Source organism: Moschus berezovskii, chromosome 6 (genome assembly GCF_049115385.1).
Source record: "Moschus berezovskii isolate FMDL1 chromosome 6, NW_MosBer_1.0, whole genome shotgun sequence".
Classification (NCBI taxonomy): domain Eukaryota; kingdom Metazoa; phylum Chordata; class Mammalia; order Artiodactyla; family Moschidae; genus Moschus; species Moschus berezovskii.
Genome location: NC_142465.1, coordinates 63,859,577 through 63,872,222, shown reverse-complemented (window position 1 = coordinate 63,872,222; position 12,646 = coordinate 63,859,577). Strand labels below are relative to the sequence as shown.

Here is a 12,646-nt window from a genome sequence, read left to right as displayed (position 1 = left end):
CATGACAAAAAATGATGTATGTTTTATAGGATTATCCCAACAAAACTGCAATGACTTGCATAAATTAGACAAAGCAAAAGTATGGAATTCATTTATCATATCTGAATAATATGACTTGTATAAAATTTTCCTAAATTCTCCTGTTAGATTTAGAATAAGAGAACTATTACATAAAATACAACCCACAAATACATTTTAAGATAAACTGTAAATAAGGTAATTAAAACATCGGCATGATTTAGAGAGAATGCTTTAGAATTGTATTGATGATGATATTGATTATAATGAATTATATTTTTCATCTTTTCCTTTTAATACACTTTCTACCTAAATATATTTAAAAGAAGAAAAAAGGAGGAAAAAAGACAAAGAAATGAACCACACAGTGATCACAGAGTTTGTCCTTCTAGGCCTTTCTGATGATCCTGAGCTTCAGATTGTGATTTTCCTCTTTCTGTTTATCACATATGTACTAAGTGTCACTGGAAACCTGACCATCATCACTTTAACCTTGGTGGACTCCCATCTCCAGACGCCAATGTATTTCTTCCTCCGAAACTTCTCTTTCTTAGAAATCTCCTTTACTACTGTGTGCATCCCTAGATTTCTGGGGGCAATTATCACCAGGGACAAGACTATTTCTTACAACAATTGTGCAGCCCAACTATTTTTCTTTATTTTCATGGGGGTGACTGAATTTTACATTCTAACCGCCATGTCTTATGACCGCTATGTTGCCATCTGCAAGCCCCTGCATTACACAGCCATCATGAGCAGGAAACTCTGCAGCCTGCTTGTACTCTGTGCTTGGTTGGGTGGGTTTCTAACCATTTTCCCGCCCCTTATGCTTCTCCTCCAGCTGGATTACTGTGCTTCCAATGTCATTGATCACTTTGCATGTGACTATTTCCCCCTTTTACAATTGTCTTGTTCAGATACATGGTTCCTAGAAACAATTGGTTTTTACTTTGCTTTGGTTACCTTGCTATTCACTTTGGCCCTAGTGATTTTGTCATATATGTACATTATCAGGACTATTCTGAGAATCCCATCTGCCAGTCAGAGAAAAAAGGCCTTCTCCACTTGTTCCTCTCACATGATTGTCATCTCCATCTCCTATGGAAGCTGTATATTCATGTATGCTAATCCCTCGGCCAAAGAAAAGGCATCATTGACAAAAGGGGTAGCTATTCTCAATACCTCTGTGGCCCCCATGCTGAATCCCTTCATCTACACCCTGAGAAACCAGCAAGTGAAACAAGCCTTCAAAGACATGGTCTATAAAGCAGTCTTTTCTGCCAATAAATGATTTTTCGGTCAACAATAAAGGACACTTTAAAGGGCAGTTTGGTTAATTCCTTTAGTTCCTTAAAGTCTATATAACTATGGTTGGTCTTTATAGTCTCTTAACATGCCATCTGACAGTTAATATATTATTTTCCCAGTCTGATGCTTCTATTTCCATTCCTGTTTCTCCAGTGTATTGTTTTTTGACATTTAAAAATATAATGAAGGTTACTTCTCATGGAGAACTTTTGTAAAAATGAAATGTATTTCTTTAAGACATAGCACAATGTGAAAGATAGTTTTAATTCTCTTAATCAGTCCCTGAAAAGATCCTATGATACCACCTTGTATTTCAAATATAGTTTCAAAATGCGTGTATAATTTCCTGTGTATTTTCAAGATGAACATATTTCCTATGGTTTAAAAAATCTATATATTCTGTGTGATATTACGTCTGAAAAGAAAATATTTCCTGCCATATCAATAAACAAGAAATGTCACAGCCATCAGCAATTTCTGGTCTCCAAATGTGAACGAAGGCTCCCAATACTGAGATCCAGCAGAGTCTCATTTCTTCATGGTGATTGCTGAGTACCTGGGGGTGATGCAAGAAGTAGCCACTTGCAACTCTTTAAGGTGAGCAAGGGAATAGGATTTGGCCCCAGATAGCTGAGGTGTCTATGAAAGGAATTAATTCAGTGAACCAAGAGGCTTGCATCTTCCAATACCTAGAATGTTAAATTCCTTAATATGATACCTGGTCCTTGGTGTTCAGACTGCCTGCTCTCTTTGTTGCAAACTTGTATATAGTCTGACTCCCTCTCTTGTCTTCTTGAAACAGTTTTCTCAGAGCTACTGAGATGCTGTTTCCAGGGCTCAGAGTCCTAAACATTCCGATCAAATAAAATACCTCTCTTCTTTCAGGTTGTGACTATATTTTTTAGGACTAAATTCAGTCCAAAGAGATATGTACTCTTGCATTGGACTTTTAATTTCAAGATATTTATTTTGTGAAATTCAATACATGTTTTGAAGGTAAAGATTGATCATGATATCATGTATTTTGTATATAATTCACATATTCTCTATTATTTTGGGAAAAAATTTATTCAAATAATTCAGAATAAATTCAATAAAACTAAAACACTGCCACATTCCTGAATTTCAGTTCAGTTCAGTCTCTCAGTCGTGTCTGATTCTTTGCAACCCCATGAATCACAGCATGCCAGGCCTCCCTGTCCATTACCAACTCCCGGAGTTCACTCAAACTCATGTCCATTGAGTAGGTGATGCCATCCAGCATCTCATTCTCTGTCGTCCCCTTCTCCTCCTGCCCCCAATCCCTCCCAGCATCAGAGTCTTTTCCAGTGAGTCAACTCTTCGCATGAGGTGGCCAAAGTATTGGAGTTTCAGCTTTAGCATCAGTCCTTCCAATGAACACTCAGGACTGATTTCCTTTATTTTTTTAATTTATTTATTTTAATTGGAGGCTAAATACTTTGCATTATTGTATTGGTTTTGTCATACTTTAACATGAATCTGCCCCGGGTGAACATGTGTTCCCCATCTTGAAACCCCTCCCATCGCCCTCCCCATCCCATTCCTCTGCTAAATCCCAGTACACCAGCCCCGAGCATCTGTAATGCACTGGTTGGATCTCCTTGCAGTCCAAGGGACTCTCAAGAGTCTTCTCCAGCACCACAGTTCAAAAGCATCAATTCTTTGGCGATCAACTTTCTTCACAGTCCAATTCTCACATCCATACATGACCACTGGAAAAACCATAGCCTTGACTAGGCGGACCTTTGTTGGCAAAGTAATGTCTCTGCTTTTTAACATGCTGTCTAGGTTGGTCATGACTTTCCTTCCAAGGAGTAAGCGTCTTTCAATTTCATGGCTGCAATCAGCATCTGCAGTGATTTTGTAGCCCAAAAAATTAAAGTCTGACAGTGTTTCCACTGTTTCCCCATCTATTTCCCATGAAGTGATGGGACCAGATGCCATTATCTTTGTTTTCTGAATGTTGAGCTTTAAGTCAACTTTTTCGCTCTCCTCTTCCACTTTCATCAAGAGACTTTTTAGTTCCTCTTCACTTTCTGCCATAAGGGTGGTATCATCTGCATATCTGAGGTTGTTGATATTTCTCCCAGCAATCTTGATTCCAGCTTGTGTTTCTTCCAGCCCAGCGTTCCTCATGATGTACTTGCACATAAGTTAAATAAGCAGGGTGACAATATACAACCTTGACAAACTCCTTTTCCTATTTGGAACCAGTCTGTTGTTCCATGTCCAGTTCTAACTGTTGCTTCCTGACTTGCATATAGGTTTCTCAAGAGGCAGGTCAGGTGGTCTGGTATTCCCATCTCTTTCAGAATTTTCCACAGTTTCTTATGAGCCACACAGTCAAAGGCTTTGGCATATTCAATAAAGCAGAAATAGATGTTTTTCTGGAATTCTCTTGCTTTTTTGATGATCAAGTGGATATTGGCAATTTGATCTCTGGTTCCTCTGCCTTTCCAAAAACCAGGTTGAACATCTGGAAGTTCACAGTTCATGTATTGCTGAAGCCTGGCTTGGAGAATTTTGAGCATGACTTTACTAGCGTGTGAGATGATCATATATATGACAGTTATTTTGATGTCTTTGTCAAGTGTTCAAAAACCTCCATTTGTTTAGGGTAAAATTTTTAAGGTTTATTTTATTTGATTGAGTTATTTTCTGTTTCTTCTTGTCACTTGTAACTTGGTGTTTTTACCTACACATTTGAGAAACAACCACCACTCCAATATTTTGGAGTTGGATTTGTTCAGGACTTCATCATCATCATGTCCACCAAGAGATTTGGGGGCCTCTCACATTTTAGGAGGATGACTTTTGGATGCTTCAGAGGGCCCCTGAGACATCCCAAAGGGCTATTAAACTACCTGAGTTCATTAAACATGTTAAGTTTCATGGGAATTATTGTTGACAGGATGATAAATCTTCTCAGGTTATACTATATGGTTGATGTTACTAATATAGATATCTTAAAATTATGTGGAATTCATATAGATCTGATATGCCCTGATAAAAATGTGGTCAATTATAATTCTAGTTATCATATTTGTGTTACATATCACAGCAATGGCCAGGCTACTTTGTCCATTGCAATTTAACCAGATTTTTAACATGTCTTCTATGGTTTCACTCTGATGCCTTTGCAAGAATACTGCTATTTCAAGATTTATGGAAAAGACTTTTCTAAGATTAACCAAAAAATACTTTTGTTTGTTTGTTATCTGGTAAACTGGTAACAGACTGGAATTTAGTCTATTCTCTATGTTAAGAGAACAAAGTTTTCTTAAAATGAAGCTTTCAATAACAGATTATTAATTTCTTTGCCTTTAAGTGATTTTATTTGTTTCTAAAATCTTTTGTTACTTTGGTAAAGTAAATAAGCCTTATTTAAGATTATGGTACATGTAAAAGCTCATTCTGCTTCTACAAAAAATAACCCTTCACTGTTAGACTTTTGCTATTCTTATGTCCTTAAAACATGGCAATAGTCTACTCCTAAATCAGGAAATTAAAAATGGGTTAACAATAGTTGTATATCAAAGAGTGAGGGCTATGGGAATCCAAGATGGCCGCTTGGATTTTTCAGGCTCCCTGACAAACCTCATTTTTATTTGACGGGTTAAAGCCTTCCCTGGCTACAGGGTTAATGCCCGCACAATGACAAAAACTTATATTTCACTTAATATTAAGTTCAAGTTTTGTTAATTAAGGTCTGTGTTTACTACCACTCACTTCTGATATAGTTACTTGCTGTTATGTTATATTGTTAATAGGTTTAATTAAGTTAATAAAAAGGACACTTTAAGTTTGTTTCTAAAGCTTGTCTCAATAACCAACCTTTTGATGTACAACCAGGAGAATCACACCTGTCTATAGTCATTTAACCAAGTCAGATGACCCGGGGTATGCTGGGCTATACCTAATGAAATTTCTTGACTTGTGACCTTATTAACAGCTGCTAGCTGTACTATTTTCTATGTCTCTTGTTTCAGAAGATTGTTTCTTATGTTAATAAATGTGTGACTGAGCCTGTGACAAAATGCTGATAAGCAGTTCCATATGAGATCAGTGATTGTAATAATGTAACTCTAGATATGGGAAGAAGCAACAAGAGGGAATATTTTCCTGGACCAAGAGACTAGTAAGACAGGTATGGTCCAGAGACTTTTGCTACTTACAAGGCCTGGTCCAATAACAGCACACTGAGTGGCCTATCAGTGGAATCTTCCCTGGACCTGGGAATAAGCCTTCCCAGCACTGCAGATTACAATGGCCATAAAATGCCCCCAAAGCATGGGCAAATATATGGCTATGAAAGGACCCTGCTGACTGGGAGTCAGCACTTGCCAGCTGCCTCTACAAAGATCACATCATGACCACTGCAAGCTGCTGACCTTCAACACCCCTTGAAAGGAGCTCAGGATAGAGATCAGAAATAAGGCACTCTGTGCTCTGGGAAAAGCCCAGAAGAACTGGCCGTTAGATAGTCAGATGTTTTCAGGTAAAGATTTTATGAACCCAAATTCTTGCATCTTCTTGTACCTAGAGAAACACTAATGTCACGAACCAATGTCTGGTCCTGGTTCTCCTGGTTAGCCCCTGAGCAGCTTTTCTACTCTTTTAATCTTTGGGCCATGGACCTTTAACTTTTTTGTTAAGTTTGTGTCTTCTAGAATACAGCAAATCTACCAGTGGTAGTACAACAAGAATATCCTCTGACCAACCCCAAGACAATGCTAAAACAAATCACCTTATCACTCCATGGATTCTCATCTCCCTCCATAAATTCAGCCTGACAAAGAAGCAGGCAAAGGGAACCCAGAGCCCCATAACACCCCTGCACAGCCTGAAGAAACCAGAGTGGTCATCACTCCTCTTCTCCTGAGACTGGGTTCCCAAATGCCAAAGAAGGGAAATAGGTAGATAGACATGAACAGGGTATCAACAGGGGCCAAAGAATTGGCCCTAAAAATAAAGGAAGGGAGGAATGTGGTGACCCAAGGACTAAAAAGCAGATAAAACCAAGGAGGGTCTTGAAATGCAGGAACGGAAAAACCAGACACATATGGTCCTTCCCTCCCTCATGTTGTAACTATTAATGGATTTCAGGTCCTCCTGAGCAGTATAACCTGTCTCCCCTTCTACCCCACACAGGGAAGGTATTTGCCTTACTCTCCCCCACCCAGTATACGTGCCTCATCCAATCAGCAAATGACCCGCAAGACACCTATCACATTCCTTGTACTTGTACCCTGGGTATGAAAGTGGACTAAGGAGTGTTCAATGTCAGTTATCCCTTGAGCTGGCCCACTGTTCTAACAGCGTCTCCCATTCTTTTTTTATTAATTAATTTATTATTTTATTGAAGGGTAATTGCTTTACAGAATTTTGCTGTTTTCTAAGCTCAACATGAATCAACCATAGATATACATATACCCCCTCCCTTTTGAACCTCCCTCCCATCTCCCTCCCAATCCCACCCCTGTTGATATAAAGCCCCTGTTTGAGTTTCCTGAGCCATACAGCAAATTCCTGTTGACTATTTTACATGTGGTAATGTAAGTTTCCATGTTACTCTTTCTATACATCTCACCCTCTCCTCCCCTCTCCCCATGTCCATAAGTCTATTGCTTCTCAGCCTTTTGGCTAAGATCAAGTGTAGTATCTGTTCTTATAGGCATCTCCCGCTCTAATAAACTTTATTTCCCTCTCATTCTATCTCATGTCTGGAAATTCTTTTCCAACCTGTGCACGGACCACGACAGTATCTTCTATATTTGTGTTTGGAGATTCCTTGGTAGGCTGATTAAAGTTTGGGTTATATCTATTTTGATCCTGTAGTGTTTCTAGTGCTCCTACACTATCTAAAGATAGAAGAATCTCAATAAATGTTTGTTGAATGAATAACAGTGATTGAGTCAATAGATGAGGTTTATTTAATTTTCTGTTCTTTCTAAAATTAGATTAAAAGGAATCTGAGTTGTAAATTCTTGTAAATTTCCTAGATTTTACGCTTTCAGTAATTACTGGAACACAGACCATCAGTCAGATGAAAACAGGTCCTCTGGTAGATCCTTCTCAACAATTAGTACCATGATTATGGAAAAATAACCTGAAAAGTATTTTGGAATATTTTGAACAGTTTAAAGTGTATTTAATCCAAAATTTCTCGTAACTTTCATGGGAATTCAGAGTATGATATTTTGTCTCATTCTTGTTTTTATTGTGCTCTATTTGATTTTTTAAATTTTTTTATATTTAGTAGCCTAGAGAGCCACTTTATAGAGACATTTTATTACATAAGAAAGGAAAATGTAATGTTTACACATAAGATTCATTCATCACAGTATTTTAGTCAGCAAGGGGAAAAAGGTCTATTCTTCAGAGAAATGATGATTTAGGATATTCAAGAAATCTCTTCCAAAATCTTGTACATTTAGATATCTTCACATATACAGTAAGCAAAATAATCCATATGCTTCTGGCCTAGTTCTCATGTTTTTCTATCTGTTTGGATATTATCTGCAAAGTTTTCTGTTTCAGTAGTGGTATAAATGTTGACAATATGTTTATAATCCATAGTGTATTTTCCTCTTGGCCCTGTTGTCACATTTGATTAGCTGGAGTATTTCCCATGAGCCTTGGCCATATGGTGGATAAAGCAACATTTGCCTCATGCAGGTTAAAATTCATATAGAAATTACATCCAGAAAGGACCACAGTAACTCCATATCTTGCGTCCTTTCACTGTTTTTTCTCCCATGGCTTCCATGTAAAATGTATCAAAGAAATTTATCTATAGAAATAAGGTAATTCCAAATGTGTTGAGATAGAGTATTTTTAGAAATGCTTGATATCTTATCCTAAAATTAATATAGTTACCAATTTTTAAAAATAGCTTCAGTCACCTGAAGTGATGCATTTGTACAAATAGAGGTAAGACTGCAAAGTAAAAGCCAATGACAACTTTTTCTTAGCATTTATACATTCTTAGCTTAACTTTTCATTACATTGAGATAAATAATTTGGAGTTGCCTTTCCTTTCTGTAAATACCAAGGGTTATTAAGAATGAACACATTAATATTTTCTGTTTGCCTTACTAATTATTTATTCATTGTTAGAAAATTACTCTTTGAGTTTGGTCCTCCTCATTGAATATATGTTTGATGAATAACACATGCTTCAGTTCAAGCAGAGAGAATTTAGATACCAATTTGACCATTTACTAGCTATATGATTGTGTTTAGTATTCAGCCTCTCATTGTTAGCTTATTCAAACATTACACAAAACTATTGTAATGAGTCTGTTAGATAACTACATAAATCTTAGCATTGTCTCTCAAACGAGTTTTCTCAAAAATGGTTATTATTGTTTATATTGGGATCATCTTCCTCAAAGATAATAATTGATTTTATTTTTAGGAATAATAATAAAAATAGTATTTACTCTGTGGGAATACATGCTTTAAAGTTTGTATATAATTTAACTTTTCTTTTAATTAAATTAGCCCTCATAATAATTCCATGAAATATTATAGTCATGTTCGTAGTGGGAAAGAAACCTATAACTCAGAGAGTTGTATTTTTAATAATTTCTCTTGGAATGCAAATCCCTAATAGTCTCACACATTTTTAACTAAAATTAAGTCCTGATGCCATATTTTTATAATAATTTATTTCCTTTTTAAGTTAAAAATTATCTTCAGACATAGATAATAGTTAAAACTGAGACAATTAGGAGAGAAGCAACATTTCTAGGAAAATATACAGATTTTGAGAGTGACTTAGGTCTTATAGTTTTTCCTTCATTATTCCTATTCATACTTATTGGTGCTTTGATTTGATTTCCCTTTTCCATTAAGAAAAAAACAAGGACTTTAAAAAAAAAACTAGAGAAAAAAAACCCAATGCCACTCTCAAAATAATGCCATTTATGTTATAAACCATGAGCACCCCATCAAAAGACGGGAACTGCTTTGCAGCCTGAGGCAGTTGTAAAATAACTTAATGTAGCTTTTTACAACTGTGTATTCTATAGTATTTTTTCTTTTGGTGAAATTTTAACTGTTAATGTTTTTGGCATTGTGTTTTGTACCATTTATTAAATAAAAATGTTAGAAATTAAAAAAAAAACAAACTAGAGGACTAAGAGAAACAGGATTCTGAACTAATTGTAGGACTAGTCAAAGGCAGTCCTAAAGTAATAAGAAAATAATAAAGAAAATAATCTAAATTGATTCTTATGAGTTGTTGTTTTTTTTTTTCCATACAATCATGACGATGTTCTTACATGGAATTAAATGTCAGCAAACACAATCAGGAGTGGAACAAATCATTCTAGAAAAAGATTAAGGTTGTTATAAAACCAAGCTATTACCCCAGATATAAAATTTAATAAATATTCTGTTCTCTTCTGTGACAAATTATTCTAGCTTATAAACCTAACACCAAGAAAAAGATCCTCAAGTGAAAGGAAATGATAAGGAAGTGGAATACTATGTAGTATGCACAGTGTGCAAACTGCCTTGAGGATATATGTATTCATAGAATTACTTATGATTTCCTTAGGAGTCTCAAAGTTAAGAAGAGAAAATTCAGTACACATTGAGAATGTGAGAAGCTAATTTGTTTCCAATTATATTGTGGAATTTAGAGAGCTTCCCACTCATGTCTCACAATTTATATGAAATAAGGAATGCAATCTTTAATAGACTTTTAAATATTGTCGCTTTTTTAAATTGGTGAATTTGGGGAATGCTAGTTATATTTTCTCAAAGAAGCCATGCTGACAATTTACTATGGAATAACATATGTGTCCTGAAAATCATTTCCAGTTATCTTATTTAACACAGTGGCCAGCATTTGTTTATCATATAGATTAATTTTCACTTTCAATGAGCCACATGCCTATTTTGACAATGAGATATCCAAGACACTGCTGCTAAGTCACTTCAGTCCTGTCTGACTCTTTGAGACCCTATGCCAGGCTCCTTTGTACATGGGGATTCTCCAGGCAGGAATACTGGAATGGATTGCCATGCCCTCCTCCAGGGGATCTTCCCAACCCAGAGATGGAACCCACATCTCTCATGTCTCCTGAATTGGCAGACATGTTCTTTACCACCAGTGCCACCTGGGAAGCCCTTATCCAAGACACTAGAATTCATTAAAAAGAAAGGGACAGAAAGGAATATGTAACTTGTTATCCTAAGATCCATGGGACTAAAGGGGAAAAATGTGAATGAGTTGTAGGGGAAAAATGTGAATGAGTTGTAAGGGGAAAAGGTCTGAAATGATGTCTTAGAAATTTGGATATATTCTTTTTTTTTTTTTTAATTTTTATTTCTAAAAAAGAATTTTATTAAACAAGCACAAATGCAAAGAAATGAACAGAGGAAAATTTATGCGTCGAACCTGGACTGGTCACTTATGATAATATACATGCTACAATTCCATTCTCCCCAATCATTCCACCTTCACCCTCTCCCACAGAGTCCCAAAGACTGTTCTAAATGCCTATGTCTCTTTTGCAGTCTCTTATACAGGGTTCAGTTCAGTTCAGTTCAGTTCAGTCGCTCAGTCGTGTCCGACTCTCCGCGACCCCATGAATCACAGCACGCCAGGCCTCCCTGTCCATCACCAACTCCCGGAGTACACTCAAACTCATGTCCACAGAATCGGTGATGCCATCCAGCCATCTCATTCTCCGTCGTCCCCTTCTCCTCCCGCCCCCAACCTTTCCCAGCATCAGAGTCTTTTCCAGTGAGTCAACTCGTCGCATGAGGTGGCCAAAGTATTGCAGTTTCAGCCTTAGCATCAGTCCCTCCAATGAACATCCAGGATTGATCTCCTTTAGAATGGACTGGTTGGATCTCCTTGCAGTATAAGGGACTCTCAAGAGTCTTCTCCAACACCACAGTTCAAAAGCATCGATTCTTCGGCGATCAGCTTTCTTCACAGTCCAACTCTCACATCCATACATGACCTGCCTCTTGAGAAACCTGTATGCAGGTCAGGAAGCAACAGTTAGAACCGGTCATGGAACAACAGACTGGTTCCAAATAGGAAAAGGTGTACGTCAAGGTTGTATATTGTCACCTTGCTTATTTAACTTATATGCAGAGTACATCATGAGGAACGCTGGGCTGGAAGAAGCACAAGCTGGAATCAAGATTGCTGGGAGAAATATCAATAACCTCAGATATGCAGATGACACTACCCTTATGGCAGAAAGTGAAGAGGAACTCAAAAGCCTCTTGATGAAAGTGAAAGAGGAGAGTGAAAAGGTTGGCTTGAAGCTCAACATTCAGAAAACAAAGATCATGGCATCTGGTCCCATCACTTCATGGGAAATAGATGGAAAAACAGTGGAAACAGTGTCAGACTTTGTTTTTTTGGGCTCCAAAATCACTGCAGATGCTGATTGCAGCCATGAAATTAAAAGACGCTTGCTCCTTGGAAGGAAAGTTATGACCAACCTTGATAGTATACAGGGTTCAGGTTACCATTTTTCTAAATTCCATATATATGCGTTAATATACGGTATTGATGTTCTTCTTTCTGGCTTACTTCACTCTGTATAATTGGCTCCAATTTCATCCACCTCATTAAAACTGATTCAAATGCATTCTTTTTGATGGCTGAGAAATACTCCATTGTGTATATGTACCAAAGCTTTCTTATCCATTCATCTGCAGATGGACATCTAGGTTGCTTCCATGTCCTGGCTATTATAAACAGTGCTGCAATGAACATTGGAGTACATGTGTCTCTTTCAATTCTGGTTTCCTCGGTGTGTATGCCCAGGAGTGCGATCGCTGGATCATATGGCAGTTCTATTTCCAGTTTTCTGAGGAATCTCCACACTGATCTCCATAGTGGCTGTACTAGTTTGCATTCCCACCAACAGTGTAAGAGGGTTCCCTTCTCTCCACACCCTCTCCAGCACTTATTGCATGTAGACTTTTGGATAGCAGCCATTCTGACTGGTGTGAAATGGTATCTCATTGTGGTTTTGATTTGCATTTCTCTGATGATGAGGGATGTTGAGCATTTTTTCATGTGTTTATTAGCCATCTTTATGTCTTCTTTGGAGAAATGTCTGTTCAGTTCTTTGGCCCATTTTTTGATTGGGTCACTTAGTTTTCTGGAATTAAGCTGCAGGAGCTGCTTGTATAATTTGGAGATTAATCCTTTATCAGTTGCTTCATTTGCTATTATTTTCTCCCATTCTGAAGGCTGTCTTCTCACCTTGCTTAGAGTTTCCTTTGCTGTGCAGAAGCTTTTGATTTTAATCAGGTC

At 37.2% G+C, this 12,646-nt stretch overlaps 1 protein-coding gene and 1 pseudogene across 1 annotated transcript; both read left to right on the top strand.

The window, feature by feature from the left end:
- Positions 1 to 355: 355 nt before the first annotated feature.
- On the top strand, positions 356 to 1,309 carry LOC129536682 (olfactory receptor 6C3). The gene has a single exon (XM_055395731.2). The coding sequence runs from the start codon at positions 374 to 376 to the stop codon at positions 1,307 to 1,309; it is 936 nt and encodes a 311-aa protein (XP_055251706.2). The 5' UTR covers positions 356 to 373.
- A 5,661-nt stretch (positions 1,310 to 6,970) lies between these two features.
- LOC129537340 (U2 spliceosomal RNA) lies at positions 6,971 to 7,068 on the top strand (annotated as a pseudogene).
- The last annotated feature ends 5,578 nt before the right edge of the window (positions 7,069 to 12,646 follow it).